The sequence below is a fragment of the Mytilus galloprovincialis genome, chromosome 9, assembly GCF_965363235.1.
Source record: "Mytilus galloprovincialis chromosome 9, xbMytGall1.hap1.1, whole genome shotgun sequence".
Classification (NCBI taxonomy): Eukaryota; Metazoa; Mollusca; class Bivalvia; order Mytilida; family Mytilidae; genus Mytilus; species Mytilus galloprovincialis.
The window spans coordinates 56285662-56307495 of NC_134846.1; the positions used below are offsets into that span (position 1 = coordinate 56285662).

The 21834-nt window shown below is 32.0% G+C and overlaps 1 protein-coding gene across 2 annotated transcripts; it reads left to right on the forward strand.

The window, feature by feature from the left end:
* Nucleotides 1-1180: 1180 nt before the first annotated feature.
* On the forward strand, nucleotides 1181-20373 carry LOC143045375 (uncharacterized). 2 transcript variants are annotated; one of them, XM_076217832.1, is made up of 9 exons: nucleotides 1181-1337; nucleotides 4436-4525; nucleotides 5803-5864; nucleotides 8169-8456; nucleotides 8871-9233; nucleotides 9672-9785; nucleotides 11619-11637; nucleotides 13078-13219; nucleotides 16752-20373. In XM_076217832.1, the coding sequence occupies exons 1-8, from the start codon at nucleotides 1258-1260 to the stop codon at nucleotides 13190-13192; spliced, it is 1131 nt and encodes a 376-aa protein (XP_076073947.1). In that variant the 5' UTR covers nucleotides 1181-1257; the 3' UTR covers nucleotides 13193-13219; nucleotides 16752-20373. The 2 variants fall into 2 exon arrangements, with proteins under 2 accessions (XP_076073947.1, XP_076073948.1); XM_076217833.1 differs by having other exon boundaries at nucleotides 8172-8456.
* Nucleotides 20374-21834: the final 1461 nt, after the last annotated feature.

A 21834-nucleotide genomic window follows, 5' to 3' on the forward strand; every position in this document is an offset into this window, starting at 1 on the left:
CTGGTAGTACTGTCCAAATGCTGTTTTACTTGTTCCAAAGGCCCACGAATTACACAAACTGTGATAATAATGAACTCAATATAGCTTATATAGTTGTTTATGCATTGTATAATTTGGTTACACTGAAAGATGTGCAACATGAGTTTATCGTTAACAATGATATACGCGAACTTTTATTGTTTTTGGAAAAAATAAATGGAATATTGTTCCAAATATAACCCATCACGAGAACTATAAAAAAAACCAGCAAACGTACAAAAAAAAAAACCAAACACCAAACGATAAACATAGCCAGACATGATAAAAGCACAAAAGATGGTTGAGTTAAACCAAATTTACGTGCCAACAAATCTTCCTTCACAGATGTTATCGGATATGTTCCTTATGTCGTAACTACAATACCCTTTTCTTTTCAATCTATGAATTTGACTGTCCCTCTAGTATTTTTCGACCGTCTTTTCTACCTTTAAGAGTGTACGTCGTTACTTTAAATTGATACAATTCGTTTTAAAACCTAAGCAGTATAGTTGACACAATTGTATGTAATTTATGTTTAAAGACTGATTCAACCCGATTGATGACATCATTATCTAATATATATATATATATGTACCTGTTTGTTTTGCTCATATATTGTTATCAGTCAAATTGAATTGTATGCGAATGATAATTTGAAAACCAGTTTATAAACAATTTTCCTCACAAGTAAATGTCTGTACTAAATCAGTAATATGTCAGTGTTGCCATTTTATAAGTTTCTTTCAGTTTTGAGTTTTCCTTATTTTTGCTATTTCACTTTTTATAAATTATGCGGAGAAAATCAGCAGGATCTGTGATCGATTTTTTTTTTCTTCAAATTTCTCAAATTGATTTTTTTTTATCTCGTCAATCTAGTTCTGTAATATACGCAATGGGAAATTTGTAGACTGTCAAAAGGATATCATTTTTTTCCTGCCACCAGTTTTGTTATAAAATAAAATGAATAAGTAATTATGTCGTTGATTCTTTTATCTTCCTGCATCAGTTATTTAAATAGGATACAAATAACACATATATCTGCTGTTGTATTCTTAAAGTTGTAAAGTTTATTCATTTGGTGGTATTTAATTTTATTGTGAATAATTAGTCACTGAAACAGTATATTTACTAAAACTTTATTGTTGATGCAATGAGAACAATGATTTGTTTGTAAAAATAGTTGTTAAATGTTATCGTTATAAGGAATTATTTAATTTTGAGTATACTGCGAATAGTATAATGAAATTAGATAAAATGTATAAATCATGGACTATTTTTATTTTTATTTCTAATGTACAAATGTCTTCATCACAAACAGGGTAAGTACGACTAGAGTTAAATAAACAATAAATTCAAGGCCTGTACCTATCATATTTATAGTGATAAAACATTTAAATCGCTTATACTTGTCATTAGGAATTCCCTTGAAATACAAATATTGGTGATCTTTTTTCATTATATTGTATATCTGACACTGAAGTAAATTCTTTGTTTTATGATGCACAACACAACTATTAGATGCACACATGAAGGCGATAACACAATCAAACTTCAAAAGGGTGTACTTTAAGCATTTTCTCCATTTCGATTCTCAATTTTTTTAAAGAATTAATTCTCTTGAAGAGAACATAAAAAATACAACCCTCCTCATTTACCTCTAGCCAATGTAGAAAAGCAAATAAACAACAGTACGCACAGTAAAACTCAGTTTAAGAGAAGTCCAAGTCCGATGTCAGAAGAGGTAACAAAAGAAAATAAACAAAAATGACAATAATACATAAATGAAAGCAGACTACTAGCAGTTACTGACATGCAAGCTCCAGACCTCAATTAAACTGATTGAAAGATTATGTCTTCATCATATGAATATCTGGCACAACCCCTCCTGTAAGGGATTAAATATTATACCATCATTAAACATATGAGGAGAACATATCCCGTGTCATGCCCACAAGTGGTTTTGGGATGAATAAGTTAAATTCCGATGCAAAGACGCTTTAAATGAATCAATATTAAGCCAAAATGAGCAATCTTTCATGACCTGACAAAAGTATCGTAATATCTGTTTAAAGGTTTTCTTATTTTTGAGGTGAATAGTGACATTACTGTGCTTTGTAAAGAATTTGTAAAATACCTGAACTTATAAGATGTCTGCATGTTGAGTTATATTTACGAATTATGTCCTTGTACCGATGATAAAATTTAGTAAATGTTTTGACTAGTTTGTGATATAGAAAACCCTGGTGTAATAATTTTTCAGTAATACATAAATTTCTCTCGCTAAAATCTAATACTTTGTTACATACGCGAGCGAATCGTACAAGTTGAGATATATAAACGCCATAAGATGGTGACATGGGAACGTCACCATCTAAAAATGAATAATTAACGATAGGAATTGAAAAATCATCTCTTTTATCATATTTTTTTGTATTAAGCTTCTCGTTATTGATATATATATATAAAGATTGAGGAAAGGGCAGTGGTAATTGATAGCATTAGCTTTATGTTAGCATTAGCTTTGTTTAAAGTTAGTTCAGCAGGATAAATTTCTTTAGAATACATACTGAAGTCGTCATTATTGATAGCCAATTTATCATCCAAATATCTAAAAGTAATGTTCAATTTTTGTATCAGATGTTGTTTCGATGGGTCTTTTCTGATTTTAGTCATAAATTGTAACTCATAGCAATGCATGCCATATTGAATTTCTTTGAGTAAATTGAAAGCAAACTAAATAATATTGTTATATACATATGCACATTCATGGCATTGCACAAGTCATGTTTTTCTCTGGCAGTTCATGTCGTCTGTGTCCTAATTCTAGTGGATGTTGGATGTGTACTGTTTGATAATTTAATCTTAGATGCCTGAGTTGGTTTATTAGTTGTTATTAGCCTTGAACTAGCTGTCAGTAACTGCGAGAGATCTTAAGTATACTTTGTGTCTTTTTGTTGTCGGGATGAACAAGTACCCGGCAATGTCCACTTTGTGTTTTGTTAGAGGTATTTCTATTTGAATCTATTAGATTAGTTTAGCCTTTTTCAGCTATATAGTTCTATTTTGTTATCTTGTCTTAGGTTTAGGGAGGGTTGAAATCCCGCTAACATGTTTAGCGACACAAAATTATGTGTGTATGTATGTGCCTGTCCCAAGTCGGCGCCTGTAATTCAGTGGTTGTCGTTTGTTGCTGTGTTACATTTGGTATCTAGTGAAAGGTTGTCTCATTGTATTGCAACAATTCTACATCTTCTTTTTTATAATGACACACAACTTTTTGACAATATTATTTTAAATGCTCTTATACTACATAATTGACGAAGTTAAACCATGCTTTAATAACGATACAAACAAACAACAAACACAACATTGTGCTACCATTTAATTCTGCGAATTTGGCGCAGTTGGTAAGACTTCAAGCAAAACACACATTTATTTCACATTCAATTCACAATAATCTCTATATTTTAATGATAATTTACTATATTTTACGTACAAGTGTTAATTTTGATTTTGTTCAGTATCAAGCTTTATTTAAAGCCATAATTAAGTTAACTAGAGAAATCAATTAATTGAAGTGCTATAGCTTACTAGAAATATCAAGGTCGACCATGGATAACTATGTACGACTTATATTAAGGACAAACGATACAACTACAGCGGAGGTAATGACGTTACTAACGTAAAATGTTATATTCGCGACGTCAAACTGTGACATACCGGTAAAAGATGTATTTTATTATTTTTTGTTTATAGATTCAAACTTATTTGATTTGAAAACAAGACCCCTCTTTTTTAAAAGTTCATAAGTTTTATTACGTATGAAGATTATGTGTACCAGTTTAAAGGGAAAAGTCAACAATGATTTTTAAATTTGAAAATATACAGCAAAGAATTTTTGTACATGTTAAAAGCTTATTTATAAGAAGATTTTCATAATGATTTACAAGAATCCGCTAGTGTCTATCTGTTGAAATAAAAAAAGTTAGGTATGTCTATCCCCAAAAAAATAAATTTTGAGTCAATGTCTAAATTTCATCCCCTTTTATCTCTTTAAGAAGCACATGGAGGTATTGTTTTTTAATACATATTTGAGTTTTTTTAGTTTGAAATAAGCTTGTATCGAAATTTTCGTTTTAAAATTCATCATGGGATCGAAAATGTATTTTATCCACTCAATAGATTGATTTTACCGCTAAAATTGCACATGTTAACGAATAGAAATAAATTAAGCATCCATATAGCATTTAGATGATATTCTTTAGTATTTTTATTACCTGCATCACACATTGACTGTTGAAAACGTATTTCAAAAATATCTGCAACATTTTTTCTTTAACAACCGGAATATTAGGATAATCAGAAGCTAGTTGGTTAAATCAATAACAGTTAACAGTTCTATTTATTTATTATTCAGGCCTGGATGGTGCTCGACTACAACTTACAGTTCAGAATCATATCAGGAGATATGTGGGTCATGGGTAACTGACACGTGTACTAGATACAAGTTAGTATTAGCATGTTATATAGAAATATTTATATATTCATATATTGAAATTAGATTATAACCTGAATAAAAAACTATGTTTGAAAAAACATCTGTTTTCAATATGATCAACCTTGATTTACGAAGATCAATGAAGTTTTGAATATTTAAGAATAAGAAAATGAATCTTGAATGTAATGGTAGTATCTGTTTCATTTATTGTTGATTTATTTCATATTTAAATTCCTATGTTACAATTTTTGCTGTAGAGAGGATTTTAGTTGAAGAAAATATATTTCTTAACTTCAGTTTTTCCTATTACAAAAATCTCTGTTAAAAAAGCACGATATTCAAAATATTGAGACCAGTTTTTGTAACGTTTCACATGTATAGAGTAACATAATAATACCTACAACCAAAGAAATAAATCAAATAGTCAAAACATTTAGTAAGGGTATCAATATCTTTAAAGAAATCTCCAGTGTATGTAATTGAAAGGAAATAATAATTACTTAATGTCGCGTTATATGTGTTTACATTCATCTTGAAACTTCAAATCTAATACCTTGCAAAGCCTACTTGGATGAATATAAACGTAGAAACGGAGCGAGTTATATGATAAAGAGGGACATTAAAGAATAACATACCACTTTTTATAGTTTAATTTAAAATGACGAATATTTCCTGTATTATATCAATTTTTTAAAACATCGCTCAACATTTGCTGGAAATAGTCCATTATGCACAACGTTCACTATAAAAACCAAAGTAAGTATCTGAATAACGACAAACTGAAAAATACAGTGTAAATCGCACTTTCCGCTACGTGACCTAATTGTTTCAACTTTTTCATATTGAAAAACTCTTATCTTTATGAAGAACTATTATTCCTTTCAATTCTCTTTAATGATTCTAGCAATAATCATTTTTGCACAAGCACAACATAAGAAGTCAAGATTAATTTGGATGGTTGTATTTTTTAATTTTTTTTTAGCTTTCATAGAAATGTTTGCCTCTTTATGAAAAATAATGTCTCTTGTCCTTACAGATGAACTAATTACTGTTGCAACATTATCGATATTTCTTTAACATTGTCACATAAGCGGGACGTTTGGCTTGCCATTGAACAAGGTTTATTCTACAATTTGTTTTCCAAAAGTGTCCTGTACCAAGTCAGGAAAATTCTGATAATAACTTTGTGGCTTGTGTATGAAAATAGGAAATTGAATATGGAGTATTGCTCAACAATAATACTGTAGTCAATTTCTTTCTTCTCATTACAAATTTTTTGCTTGAAGGATGGTCAGCAAATCAACTGATTATTGCTGTGAAGGTTATGCAGGACCAAATTGTGATGCATGTATGTATTTTTATCAAAACTATTATTAAAACAAAATCAGCCCAACCAAATAATATAAAACTAACCCAAAAATTTAACAACATACGATCATAGTCTTCTAGTATTTTAAAAAGCTGAATTATAAAAAAAGACAACAAACAAGAAACTTCTGATATAAAAAAGAAGATGTGGTATGATTGCTTATGAAACATTTCTCCACAAGACACCAAAATGACAGAGAAATTAACAACTATGGGTCACTGTACGACCTTTAACAATGAACAAAGCCCATACCGCCTAGTCAGCTATAAAAGACCCCGAAATGACAATGTAAAACAATTCAAACGAGAAAACTAACGGCCTTATTCATATAAAAAAATGAACGAAAAATTCATTCGGGTCGCTTTAGTTCACTCAACGTTTTGCTTTTTCAGGAGAGGTACGCTATAGGAAACGGATATTGTGTAAAATAAAGAGGCATTGGCTGGAATAAATTGCACAAAATAGAAAAATGTGTTTGCTTTAATATTTTAACTCATATAGTATAAAAAACAATAGTTTAATGTATCTAATGAAGAAAAAAAAACCAAATACGTTTTCTTTTCCTTCCTTTCAAGCGGATCGTTCATAGTCCTTTATCTCAGTCCATGTAAAAACTGTAATAAGTGAAATGCCACCAAATCAGAGTACGTCACATCCGGTTTCATACGAAAATTTACTATCATGAGGCTGACTTCATACAGAAACTTCTTAGGAAGAAGGACAAGAAGTTAGCAATATCATTTAACTCTACTTTCCTCTATATAGATGATGTTCTTTCACTAAATAATTCTAAATTTGGTGACTATGTTGAACGCATCTATCCCATCGAACTAGAGATAAAGTATACTACAGATACAGTTAAGTCGGCCTCATATATTGACTTGCATCTAGAAATTGACAATGTGGGTCGGTTAAAAACAAAACTTTACGACAAAAGATATCATTTCAGCTTTCCAATTGTGAACTTTCCATTTCTAAGTAGCAACATTCCAGCAGCACCTGCAAACGGGGTATATATCTCCCAATTGATACGATATTCCCGTGCTTGCATTTCCTATCATGATTTTCTTGATAGAGGGTTGCTGCTCACAAGGAAGCTATTAAACCAAGAGTTCCAAATGGTGAAGTTGAAATCATCCCTTCGTAAATTTTACGGACGCCATCACGAGTTGGTTGACCGCTATGGAATAACCGTTTCACAAATGATATCGGATATGTTCCTTACGTCGTAACTACAATCCCCTTCCCTTTCATGAATATGACCTACCGAATTAGACTATTTACCGGATTTGTTATCACATAAGCAACACAACGGGTGCTACATATGGAGCAGGATCTGCTTACCCTTCCGGAACACCTGAGATCACCCCTATTTTTTTTGTGGGGTTCGTGTTGCTTATTCTTTAGTTTTCTATGTTGTGTCATGTGTACTATTGTTTGTCTGTTTGTCTTTTTTCATTTTTAGCCATGGCGTTGTCAGTTTATTTTCGATTTATTAGTTTGACTGTCCCTGTGGTATCTTTCGTCCCTCTTTTATAGGTAAATGATTCTATATTGTATTGCTGTAGAACAGTTCAGGTTAATAAACATATATCTTAGGTATTGCAAAACAATATTATTTTTTTATTCGGGGTTTATATAGAATATTTTGAAAACTTGAAATTACATGTTTACTAAAGCTTGTTAACAGGTTACAAAATGGGGATATTTGATTTGTTAACTTCCAGGGATGGTTATTTATTGTATGCAATGCAATGGTATGTGCAATATTTTTTTATACATGTAGTACTGGACAGGTTCAAACTTTACTCATGCCAAGTATAACCTTATTTGAAACAAAGATAAATTCTGCGCAATTTTTGAAAAGTGCAAATCTAGCCAAGACTTTTAGAGGAAAAGCAATGGTGGTATTACACCTAATAACAACTGGTGCGGGAATCTCTCGCTACATTGAAGACCTGTTGGTGACCTTCTGCTGGTTTTTTTTTCTATGGTCGGGTTGTTGTATCTTTGGCACATTTCCCATTTCCATTCTCAATTTTATTAATATGTATGTTTATATTTGGGTACACATTTAGTTGAAATTATATTAAAAGTTTTCAAAGGTACCAGGATTATTATTTAGTACACCAGACATGCGTTTCGTCTACATACGACTAATTAGTGACGCTTATATCAAAATAATTATAAAGCCAAACAAGTACAAAGTTGAAGAGCATTGAGAATCCCAAATTAACAGTATTTGTATGGAAAAAGACAATAAAGATAAAATTTGCCTTTTAGTAGTTGCCCCGCAAATACGTGTCAATAACATGACCTTCAACCAGGAAGACACGTTAAGAGTAGTTACTTGCATCGCTACTGGTAGCTCATCAAATTATACATACTATCCATGGAAACATATGTCTTTAAACGGGAAATTTATAAGAGAAATAGCAGGAAACGACAGAGGAATATTGACGTTACCAGTCACCCGCACAAAAGATAGTTATCAGGACAACGGAATATATGTGTGCAAAGCTGGAAACGGAATTATTCAGCAAAGTGGATATGGTTTTGTTACTATACATGGTAGTGTATATTAGAACTTAAGTTGGTAGAACATACAAAGAAAATGGAGTGGCATCTACACATAATATGAATTTGAACAATTTATAACCTTAATTTTAATTATAATTTTGATCCTTATTTTTTTTTTCTCATTTCCATAAAATAAAAAAACTGCATAACCCTAAAAGAGATTTTCGAAAAAAGAGTGATATAACAAGTTCGTTAAAGTTCAGTTGTCGTGAAATTAACCTTGGTATTAAAGGAGCAGAAACCAGTACTTTAAATATATAAATTTTGTTGTGATCTACTATTACTTGTTTTTTACCATTTGATATGATTTATACTGAATTTTCTTATGTTTTCTATATTAAAAATTGAATGATCAATTGCAAAAAGTACATGAATGACAATAAAACTGATATGAATTGTTTCCAGCAAAACCAGCCTTTATGCCAGATATCGAAGGTGCCAACATATCAAATGTGATTGGTGCAGTTGGACGACCGGTAGAGATAAAAGTTCAAGTTTTTAGTGTTCCTTCATATGAATCGGTAAATTGGTACCGTGGAATAAATAGAGATATCAAAATAATTCCCTCTCCTAAGTACAGTCTGACCGAATCATCTGGGATAGTGGAAGGAGTATTTCATAACACAGCAGTTGACCTCGATGGATTTATTCTGACTCTCAAAATTAATAGTTTGATAATTGACGATTTTAATACCTACACAGTTCAATTAGAAAACAATTTTGGAAGTCCTGCTCAATACAAAATAAATTTGATAAAACAATTAAAAGGTACGTGAAACATTTTCGTTCGAGAATTAGCTGCATTATTGCATTTCTCATTGTAAATATACATTTATTTTTCCATCAGAGATAGCGTTACAATGTGTCTGTTTTATTGATCATTCCCTTAAACGCAACCAGGTAAACTCGGACTTGCAATAGTTTGGGCTTATAGAACTCAAACAAAATCTACGAACTCAGACCAACTTGAAACCATTCTCGAACAAATATGCACAAATTTATAAGAAAGAAGTAAAATCACAAAAATATTGAACTCCGAGGAAAATTCAAATTTGACATTAAGGGGTTTGAGCGTTCCCAAAAGAGATATTTTATAAAAACGATTTGGAGAAACAAAACGTATGATGTTTATTTTTATAGACTTAAAAAAACTTGTGAAACAAAGCTGTTAATAAATCTTGATTTAATTTTTTTTGTAAATTTCAGACATTCGTTCAAGTCGAGATATTAACATCCCATTAATAATTGTTGGCAGCATTATTTGTGGAATAATAGTGATGATTGTAGGAGCAATCATTGTATTCGTTTTACGAAAATCAGGTATAACATTTATGTACCATCCTCCCGGAATAGATATATTATTATAAACGACAACAAGAGACTTACAAGCTCCTAATTTAGGATAGACACGATCACATGTGGCGGGTTTAAACCTGTTTTCTGCCGTCAAAACCTCTCCCTAGTGTTGTACCACCGTCTCAGTATAGGCTATACTGAGACGGTGGTACAACAGTAATACATAAGAACAAACTATACAAATCAATTCAAAAGAGCTTACTCATAAAAATCATGTTTCTTAGACAAAACTTTCATACAATACGCATGTAACACCCAATGGATTTAGTGAAAAACGTCATTAACAGTAAGAGAAAAACATGACCTTGTGCTTTGCCAAAATTTAGGTATCGACCGATTGTAGAATTGTGTTGTTTTGCCCGATATTGTAAACAATGTGACGTAATTTTTTTGTCATTTTTTACAATTTTGAATATGACGTCACTTGGCGTTGAGGTTTAAACTTATTCGGATGTGTCTAATTTTTGTGTTGCATTTTGTCGGGTTATGTAATGTATTTCGTTTGTTTCCTGTAATTAGTTAATACTTCAGTGTTATCATGTATATCTTTTGTATAGTCATTTTATAAAATTTTCTGTTTGCAAAAGTATTAATTATTCTAAATAATAGGGATGTTCTGGTACCTAACAGAAAACCCTGGCCGTTTTTGGCACAACTTTTTTGAACCTTTGGTCCTCGATGCTGTTCAACTTTGTACTTGTTTCGGCTTTCAAACTTTTGTATCTGGGCGTCACTAGTAAGTCTTGTGTGGACAAAATGCACTTCTGGCGTCTTAAAATTTTGTAATGTTGTGTTGTCATCTTAATGTTATATTTCACTTGGCCATAAAAGAGGGAGGTTTGGCATGCCACAAAACCAGGTTCAACCCACCATTTTTTCCTTTAAAAATGTCCTGTACCAAGTCAGGAATATGGCCATTGTTATATTATAGTTTCTGTGTGTGTTACATTTTAACGTTGTGTTTCCGCTGTGTTTCCGTTGTGTCGTTTGTTTTCTCATATTTTTGAGTGTGAATTCACATTACTATAAGACGTGTCACGGTACTTATCTTTCCAAATTCATGTATTTGGTTTTGATGTTATATTTGTTATTCTCATAGGATTTTGTCTAATGCTTAGTCCGTTTCTGTGTGTGTTACATTTTATGTCGTTGTTCTCCTCTTATATTTAATGCGTTTCCCTCATTTTTGGTTTGTTACCCCGATTTTGTTTTTTGTCCATGGATTTATGAGTTTTGAACAGCGATATACTACTGTTGCCTTTATTGATGAAAAATAAATTATTCAAGTTTAAAAACAATCACGTGGTACAATTATCTACCAAACTGGATCTTCGAATAATTATAAATTCCTGCAAGGGTATATTTTAACATATCTTGTTTAGATAACGACGACGGTAAAGATTAATACGTTAGACTTTTCTCGCCATTTTAATTGCATTCGTTTAGTTCTCTTTTATTCTACGTTTGCAAACAAGTATAATGTTTGATTCAAAATCAAAATCGGAGGGTGTTTTGTTACCAAATTCAAAAAGAAGTATAAGATTATTGCATTGAACTCAGGTAATCTCACAAATATGAGTGTCAATTTATGTTCCAGCGTTCTGCTATCTTTTATATTTACATAAAAAAAATCACTCACGAAATTCTAATTATCATAGAATTAACTTAAGGTTCCAAAACAAATAATTGTTTAGCGTGTTAAAATAACTGATTTGTACATTCGATTTTATTTTTGTCATACGGTTGAATTGGGTGATGTGAAAATTTGAATCATTATTGTAGTGCTTTACATTTCAGGCACTGCCAGAGAAAACAGGTATGAAATCAAGATATAAAGTACATCTTGTATACAAGTACTATCTTTTTTGCCTTCAAAGAATCACTTTATTAAACATGTATTTTGCAAACATATCATTAAAAGAGGGACGAAAGAACCAAATGGACAGTCAAACTCATAAATCGAAATTAAACTGACAACACCATGGCTAAAAATGAAAAAGACAAACAGACAAACAATAGTACACATATCACAACATAGAAAAACTAAAGAATAAACAACACGAACCTCACAAAAAACTAGGGGTGATCTCAGGTAAGGAAGGGTAAGCAGATCCTGTTCCACATGTGGCACCCGTCATGTTGCTTATGTGATAACAAATCCGGTAAATAGTCTAATTCGGTAGGTCATATTCATGAAAGGGAAGGGGATTGTAGTTACGACGTAAGGAACATATCCGATATCATTTGTGAAACGGTTATTCCATAGCGGTCAACCAACTCGTGATGGCGTCCGTAAAATTTACGAAGGGATGATTTCAACTTAACCATTTGGAACTCTTGGTTTAATAGCTTCCTTGTGAGCAACAACCCTCTATCAAGAAAATCATGATAGGAAATGCAAGCACGGAATATCGTATCAATTGGGAGATATATACCCCGTATGTAGGTGCTGCTGGAATGTTGCTATTTAGAAATGGAAAGTTCACAATTGGAAAGCTGAAATCATATCTTTTGTCGTAAAGTTTTGTTTTCAACCGACCCTCATTGTCAATTTCTAGATGCAAGTCAAAGTTAAAAAAAACCAGTATCTTTAAAAGGGACAGTCAAACTCATCATTTTATTTTAATATGAAAAAGGGACGAAAGATACCAGAGGGACAATCACACTCATAAATCGAAATCAAACTTACAACGCCATGGCTAGAAATGAAAAAGACAAACAGACGACAAATATATAGTACACATGACACAACATAGAAAACTAATAAGCAGCACGAACCCCACCAAAAACTAGGGTGATATCAGGTGCTCCGGAAGGATAAGCATATCCTGCTTCACATGTGGCACTTGTAAATGGGGATGTACGATAACATAGCAATAAACTGTATATAAAATGGGTGCTTGCAATTCGAAAATCCTCTAATCTTATCAAAATACTGGGCCATCATTATATTATCTTTTGTAAAACCCAGGTCCAATGATTACATTTCAAAAACAACTTTACCACCAAAATCAAAATAAGAAAATAATGCAGAAGTATTGAAAATATAGCCATATAGAAATGTGCAGAATGCCAATATCTATCTACTATCTAGTTTGAACAAGATTTGAGGCAACAGTAAGAAAAGCTATTAACTGATTTTTTATTTTATTTATACTGGACTTTTGTTTTTAACAAATCGCATTTTTTCAAAAATTGCAGATAAAGATATTTTATGCCACATAAAATTATTGTGTTCCATAATTTTTTATTTAAGAAATCAGACATATGGTGATATAATCCTTGGACCTCTTCAAGGAAACCAGGATTCCAACCACACATACGAGTATCTACATAGAAACCAATCAACAGTCGTGACTAATGGGATTTGACAGAGAAGAATTCATACTAGATTATAGGTCTGTATCGATTTAAACTCCTTTAAAACATAGTAAGAATAGTTTACTCAACAGGCAAAGTTGGAAGATGTGAACATAAAAAATGAAGATAAACTATATATAACCAAATGATAAACATGTGATTTACTTCGAATCATCATCTCAAATAAAGAGTGAAACCCATACTGTTTAGTTTTTAATTGTAAGTGAAAAATCCATCCGTATGACATATAAGGAGATGTAGTGTGATTGCCATTGAGACTATTCATCAAAGTTTCTAGAACTATTTGTGTTCCAAGTCGGAATGTACTTCGCTATTTGTGATAGCATATGAGGTAGATGAAGATATAAAACTAAAGTCATAGAAATTTTCAAATCACACATTATAACTGGTATAAGAATAAATCGCATAGCTATAATGATACAAATTTTGAGCAGCTGAAACAGTTCAACTACACCTTGCTCTCTTTCCAACTTTCATTGTGATACGGGTCGGATGATATACTGACGTCTGCTCCTATATCCATATCGTGAAACATAGAAACGGTTTCGAAATCCTCGGCTGGAATGGCATCCTAACGTTTTGAATAATCTGTTTTTTTTTGTGCTTCTTTTTCTTTTCAAAAGTTAAGATCGATAATAGTTTATTCTTGTAGTAAACTTGCTGTAAGATGTAAACGATTATATAACCTATTCGTCAATAGATGATTACCAAGTTAGTTTTCTAAGCACATAACAGTACATTCATACTCATTCAAACATTTCCATTAAGGAATAGTGCAATGACAAGCATCTAGTAAATATGTAGTCTTGTCAGTAGTTTACCTAAGCGCCTTAAATACATGTTTGCTCTTAATGGATTAAACTCATTTGCACTTTATTATTTTATTTATGTGTTTCTCACTAATTGGGACTCAACACATAATAAGACTTGCTTGCCAAGGCATGAAATTGCACAATAATTTATACGAAATAAAAAAAAGAAGTCTATGAAAACTGACAAAATCAAATAAAATTGAGAATGGAAATGGGGAATGTGTCAAAGGGACAACAACTCGACCATAGAACAGACACCAGCAGAAGGTTACCAACAACAGGCCTTCAATGCAGCGAGAAATTCCCGCACCCGGAGGCATCCTTCAGCTGGCCCCTAAACCAATATATATACTAGTTCAGAAATAATAAACGCCATACTAAACTCCAAATTGTACTCAAGAAACTAAAATTAAAAATAATACAAGACTAACAAATGCCAGAGGCTCCTGACTTGGGACAGGCGCAAAAATGCGGCGGGGTGAACATGTGTATTATGAGATCTCAACCCTCCCACTTTACCTCTTGCAAATGTAGAAACGCTGCCATTCAACGGGAAAGGTGTAAAACAAATGACTTGGAATGATGGGATTAACCTGGTTTTAAGATATAGCTTACCCTCCCACTTGTATGCCAGTCGTAACTTTATAGTTGTGTAATATTGACTAATTTCGGTGAGCAACTTATACAGATATAATAGGTTAAAGTGACAATGATAGACTTAATTTTAAGTTCGGTTGTACCTATAGAACATGTATTTCATTTCAAATGGTAAAGCACAACCTCATTCATACGGCCATGTTATTTACCGAGCACAGAAATTTTGATACAATCCGGGTAAACTTGTCGATAATTCAAATTAACTTATTTTCAAAGGTTACTAATTCAACACAATAACTAGATCTTTAAATAGTTGTTTTTATTGGTATTAATATTGATTATGCGTATAGTCAAATAAAAACTTAATATATGTTGTTTTATGTCCATATACACATTCATAGCTTTACAATCTGTCGATATCTGTATCTTAGCTTTTCATAAGGTCATGTATTCCCCTGACTGTTTATGACGTCTTTTCACAATATCTATTGAATGTTAGATGTGTACTGATTGATATTTCTGTTTACATGCATGATCTTTTTTATTAGTTGTTATTAGCTTTGAACTACTGGGACCGTCCGTAACTGTGACTTCTCTCAATTTTGTACATAGTTTTCAAATTGAGCCCGTCCTGTTTTATTTTTTATCAAAATCTTGTCCTTTAAAGTGTATACAATTGTTTCTGTATTTTTCATATTCTTATATTTTAAGGATGAACAAATTTATTGAGTTTATTATCTTCGTATGTTTTATAGCATTGCACTTATCGTTTTGGGCGGAGGTTAATTTTCTAATAGAAGACCTGTCATGAAAAGGCTTTGAAACTGGGTTGTCAAATGCTCACATTAAATCAGTACAGAAACCGTGTATTTAATGTCATCCTATACACCAAATGTCACAGTGTTGCTCCTACTAAAAAATAAGACACAGAACAAACATTTAACGGAAAATATATGTAGCACAACATATTGGTTTTTAGATCGGATTCGACTGAGAAATTGTTAATTATTGGTAATTAATTGGATAAAATTGACCTGGAATGTGCAATTTTGAATTGCAGACATCATTGTCTAGTTCTTTGATTCATCGTATTATGCCGGCCAATAAATCGGACCTTGTTACTTTATATTTAGTAGAATAGATAAGGACGTTATTTTTCACGTTTTAATTGTTTTACACATGTCATTTCAAGGCCTTTTAGGACGTAAGGGGACAGCATACTTGTTAATTTCTGTGTCATTATACCCCCGCTTTAAAAAAGGGGGGTATACTGTTTTACCTCTGTCTGTCCGTCCATCAGTCCGTCCGTCCGTCCGTCCGTCAGTCAGTCCGTCCCACAAAACTTTCGTCACATTTTTCTCAGGAACTACACATCCACCCTTTCTGTAATTTGGTATCAACATTTATATATGTCAGCCATACCGTGTGATGCGTTTTCAGATTCATCACTTGACAACTTCCTGTTTACCGAACACTTGTATGATTTTACACATGATAGCCAAATTGAAAATTTTCGTCACATTTTTCTCAGGAACTACAATACAAGTATTTCTGAAATTTGGTTTCAGGATTTATATAAGTCAGCTTTACCGTGTGATGCGTTTTCAGATTCATCACTCGACAACTTCCTGTTTACCGAACACTTGTATGATTCACACATGATAGCCAAGTTGAAAATTTTCGTCACATTTTTCTCAGGAACTACAATACAAGGATTTCTGAAATTTGGTTTCAGGATTTATATAAGTCAGCTTTACTCTGTGATGCGTTTTCAGATTCATCACTCGACAATTTCCTGTTTACCGAACACTTGCATATTTTTACACTATTAATATTATCCACTTGCGGCGGGGGTATCATCAGTGAGCAGTAGCTCGCAGTTTCACTTGTTTGGTCTCTTGTGGAGATTTCTCTCATTGGCAATCATACCATATCTCTTTGTCTTTTCTATTGCACTAGTAGTTTCTGAAAATGCCTGAAACAATAAAATATTAATAATCTAAATGAATACTTGTTAAATGGATTTAAAAACAAAATAAAATAAAATGTACAAATTATCCATACTGCTTTGCTATTCTGATTTGATTAGGAAATGAATATACTTCAGCAATGAATAACTGTCATTATCTTTTAATTTTAGAGTTATAGAGTGAATATGACAATTTAAGTGGAGATTTACTTATGGATTTTCTTTGATTTATCAAATAATTGTATATGAAGATTTTAAGTTTCTTAAAGACTTTGTTCTATTGTTGTTTTGAAAACAATTTTTTATAACATTTTGGGACAGTGTAATAACCCTTGTAAACATCTTTTTGTTTGTATATCACTAGTATCGAGTGAGATTAATTCGTGTGTACAGTAATTGTCGAATTAGTGTAAGAATTGTAGGTTTAAGCTTATGTTTTATTAGCCCCATACTATATGTGGATGCGTTGTATATATGGTACGTGTTAACCTTTATATAATTTTATTATCTAAGGAATGACTGTTTTTTTCTGTCTATGAAGAAATCACAGCAAACATAATGCACACTGAATAACCCGCGTAACAGATTATTTAAAAGTGTTCACCCATTTTTAAAGATAATTTCGAAAAGACAGATATATATCCCAAATTCATGTATATAGTTTAAATGTTTAATGTTATATTTGTAATTCTCATCGGATTTTGGCAAATGTGTTGACGTCTTTTCTATTATATTTATGTGTTATGGAAACAAAAATTAATCACCGCCGTCATTTATTAGATTTAATTTTGGTCAACATAATCTGTACGATAATTTACGTTTGAAGTTGGATTCATAAAAAACTGCATATATATATATATTATAGTTAATTGCTATTAATAAGTATTGCAATATGCATTGTGTTTAAATGCAATATGCATTGTGTTTAAATGCAATATCAGTATTTAGTTCTATTTTAATCTTTAATCAATCCTAATTCTATCTTACTTTTAAGATATAGTTTTTCATATGTGACGTAATTTTTCTGCTGTTTCAGACATTTCATATATTCAAATGTGACGTAATTTTTAAAGCCTTTTCACCATCGTATGTGACGTAATTTTTAATGCCTTTTCACCATCGTATGTGACGTATCATTCATTATGTATTCGTGTTTGTTTTATGTAATGAGTCAATACTTCAGTTTCATTATGTTTATCTGTTATATTCATTTGATAAAATTTACTGTTTGCAATAGAATTAATTGTTCTAAATAATAAGGATGTTCTTATCCCGAGCATAAAAACTTAGTCGTATTTGACACAACCTTTTTCAACTTTTGATCTTCAGTGCTGTACAACTTTGTACTTTTTTTCGCTTTCGATCTTTTATATCTGGGCGTCACTGGTGAGTCTTGTGTGGACGAGGCGTGTTTTTGGCGTATTAAATTTTAAACTTGATGCTTTTTGTTATTCATTAATCATGTGTTTCTTTGTCTAATACGTTTTCCTATTTATTTGTATTGTAGTCCTGTAATATTATGTTGTCATTTCTATGTTATATTTAACTTTGTCATTAAAGTGCGAGGTTTGGCATGCCACAATACCAGGTTCAACCTACCATTTTTTCCTTTAAAAATGTCCTGTACCAAGTCAGGAATATGGCTATTGTTATATTATAGTTCGTTTCTGTGTGTGTTACAATTTAACGTTGCGTCGTTTGTTTTCTCTTATTTTTAGTGTAAATTGACATTGCGATAAGACGTGTCACGGTACTTGTCTATCCAAATTCATGTATTTGGTTTTGATGTTATATTTGTTATTCTCGTGGGATTTTGTCTGATGCTTGGTCCGTATCTGTGTGTGTTAGTTACCTTATAGTGTTGTGTCGTTGTTCTCCTCTTATATTTATGCGTTTCCCTCAGTTTTAGTTTGTTACCCCGATTTTGTTTTTTGTCCATGGATTTATGAGTTTGAACAGCGGTATACTACTGTTGCCTTTATATATTACAGTCAGTCCTTTTAACATATTTCTAACTTTCATTAGTAAGAAGTAAATCATGAATAACTATGATAACGTCGCGGACACATGACCATACTAAAATATTTCAGCCATTCAGCCAATCGTAAGACGTATTGCACCCCAAATTTACGCCTGTCGGTAAAACGGATCAATTTTGCTACAATGATAGCGGAAACGAGTCATGTCCACTTATCAGAGGGAAATTACATATTTTATGAATTAGGATTGAGACTCCTCCGAGAAATCACGAGGAAAATTAGGTGATAAGGTACGACGTGAGATACATAATTATTTCTAGAATAATATATCAGTAACCGTTGTGGATAGTAAAATTGGAAAAGATAGTAAATAGTAAATAGCCAATTTATCGTTTATAGTTTAAATGTTTCAGACCATTTCTGATAAGTAGCTACTTGTATGTACTTCATATAGTTCTACGCTAGATTATACTCAATCGGGGTCTCCATCCTTGTGTTAAGATATTCACTAAAACCCAAAATAAGCACACCAATGGTACATTTCTGCATCATTTTGTTTTAATGTATGAGATAGTTTCCGATAATTTGTGTGTTTTATTATACGTATTGTTTTATTATATTTTAGCATAGTGGTCATTTCTTATTTCGGGTTTAGGAAAATAAATCAATTACAAACTTTGTGGCAGCTCTCTTTGATTCTATGTGCGAAGGAATTCCTTTACACGCTTTTGAGATCTCAGGCAATCAAAACCAGTTTTTAACCTAGCAGTCATGTTGAATTTCCAAAATCCTAATAAAATTCCTGACCATGTGATTATGAAGTTCACAGATTGATTACTATACACAAGACAATTGATAAAAAAAAATCTTTTGGATATGCATATGAACATATGTCCTCATTAAATACAAAGTTTCATTAAATTCTATTGAACGTTTGCAGAGGAGTTGCGATCACAAACTGTTGCAGTAGTATATTTGGGTCAAAATTCTAAGTTCAAAGGGACATACATGATCATAATCTCCTGTCGATATGCGCATCTACATCTAGTTATCGCAGGTACCAGGATTGTAATTTAATAGGCCAGACGCGCGTTTCGTCTTTATATGACTCATCAGTGACGCTCATATCAAAATAGTTATAAAGCCAAACAAGTACAAAGTTGAAGAGCAAGGACCCATAATTCCAAAAAGGCGGCTAAGGTAATCTATTCCTAGGACAAGAAAATCCTTATTTTTTAGTCAAATTCAAAGTTTTGTAAACAGGAAATTTATAAAAATGACCACATAATTGATATTTACGTCAACACCGATGTGCTGAATACTGGGTTGGTGATACCCTCGGGAACGAAACGTCAACCAGCAGTGGCATCGAACCAGTGGTGTAAATAGTTATGAAAGGTACCAGGATTCAATGCGCCAGACGCGCGTTTCGTCTACATACGACTCACCAATGACAGTCAGATCAAAATAGTTATAAAAACAAACAAGTACAAAATTGAAGAGCATTGAGGATTCAAAAGTCCAAAAAGTTGTGCCAAATAAGGCTAAGGTAATCTATTTCTAGGATAAAAAAAATCCTTATTTATTGGTAAAATTAAAAGTTTTGTAAACAGAAAATTTATACAAATGACCACATAATTGATATTCATGTCAACACTAAAGTGCTGACTACATACATAGTATGAGGGACTCTGTAGCAACCTCACGTTAAAAAAAAAACTATATTTGCCGCAATGTATGTTTTGCATTTGCAACGTTTTTGTAACTGCAAATAAAACAAATTACCTCTCACTTTTGAAAATAAAATAAAAATAGCTTCATAAACTACAGTATCTGAGCTTTTAATGTCACTAAAAATCTTATATTTCACATGTTATATATGCTCGCAGCAAAACGTTGAACTATGATAAGAGTTGCCGTCAACGTCAAATTTCAGCTACCGAGAGAGACAAATACATACCCTTTCCGTTCCTCGCTCTATTTGTAGAAAGGTGAACAGACGACGAGAAATCACCCACAAGTGCAGGAATGCACCAGGAATCCAAATTTGTAAGTACATCGTGTAAAAGTGTACGAGAAGTACCATTTTTCCATGTTAGGCTGTTATCAAATATTCAGTGTTTCATAAGGCATCAGAAAACATCATTTTGGCCTATTCTGATTTTAGATTCGGACTTTCAAGTGATTTTTTTGTTGGTATTGCTGTCTCTTTGTTTTTTAGTTAAATAGGACATCGAACACTTGACCGTAAAATAAAAAAAATATATCTTTATCTCATTATACATGTGTAGATATTGAAATAAATCATATCTTAGCTACAATTGCCTACGTCAGTTTCTAATAATTTCTAAAATCTATGAGAATTTTTTAATAGAAGGATATATTTCGTGTATGTCTCGAAGAAATGACTATATGGCAGATGATAATCCCAGCGACTAACAGCCCAGAAGCACGGATATCGACCCAGTGCTAGTTATCTCTGTTCAATCTTTTAAAGGGGACCCAATAGCAATCTTTTAAAGGGAATTCATTAAAATAGACAATTTAATCAACGGCCAAATGTGACTGGGAGAGTTGGAACCGTAGTTTGTATTAATTACTTAATTTATCAGCTGACAATCAGCATAACTAAAAAACGAAAAAAAAAATGATGAGACGAAAAGCATTGCATAAATTAAAACACAGAAAACTCATAAAGGAATATTAAGTTTACACATCATACAAAAACCGGGATATATGAAGATTCCAGAGAATGTAAGCAGTATCAACGCAGGTGCAACGGTTATCAAATTCGACGTTTAATCTTTCAAAATTTCAATCTCAAGTCATCATCATGTATAATAGAATCGATGCACAAAAATGAAGTAAATTGAGGCTACTATAGTTTACCGATGTTCATGTCTTTTAAATCGAGTACCAAGTCAGGAATATTGAAGTACTTTCAATTACTATATTTGTAGGTTGATTGAGATTAATTTTTCGGTTTATATGGACATCTCCTTTAGAAATTATTTTTGTTTATAATGAAATCGGAACAAGAGAATTTTGTCAATCTATGTGATCAAAGACTAAAAAACTTCAAACGGAAAGACCAAATGGCAAAATCGAAAGTTCAAACACAGCAAACGAATTGAAAACAACTTTCATACTCCTGACTTGTTACAGGCATTTTTTTATGTAGCACATGGTTGTTGAAACCTGGTTTTGTTGTTAGTTAAAGCGTTTAGTTGAACGGCAGTTTCATAGAATTCCATCATGTTGACATCAATGTGATG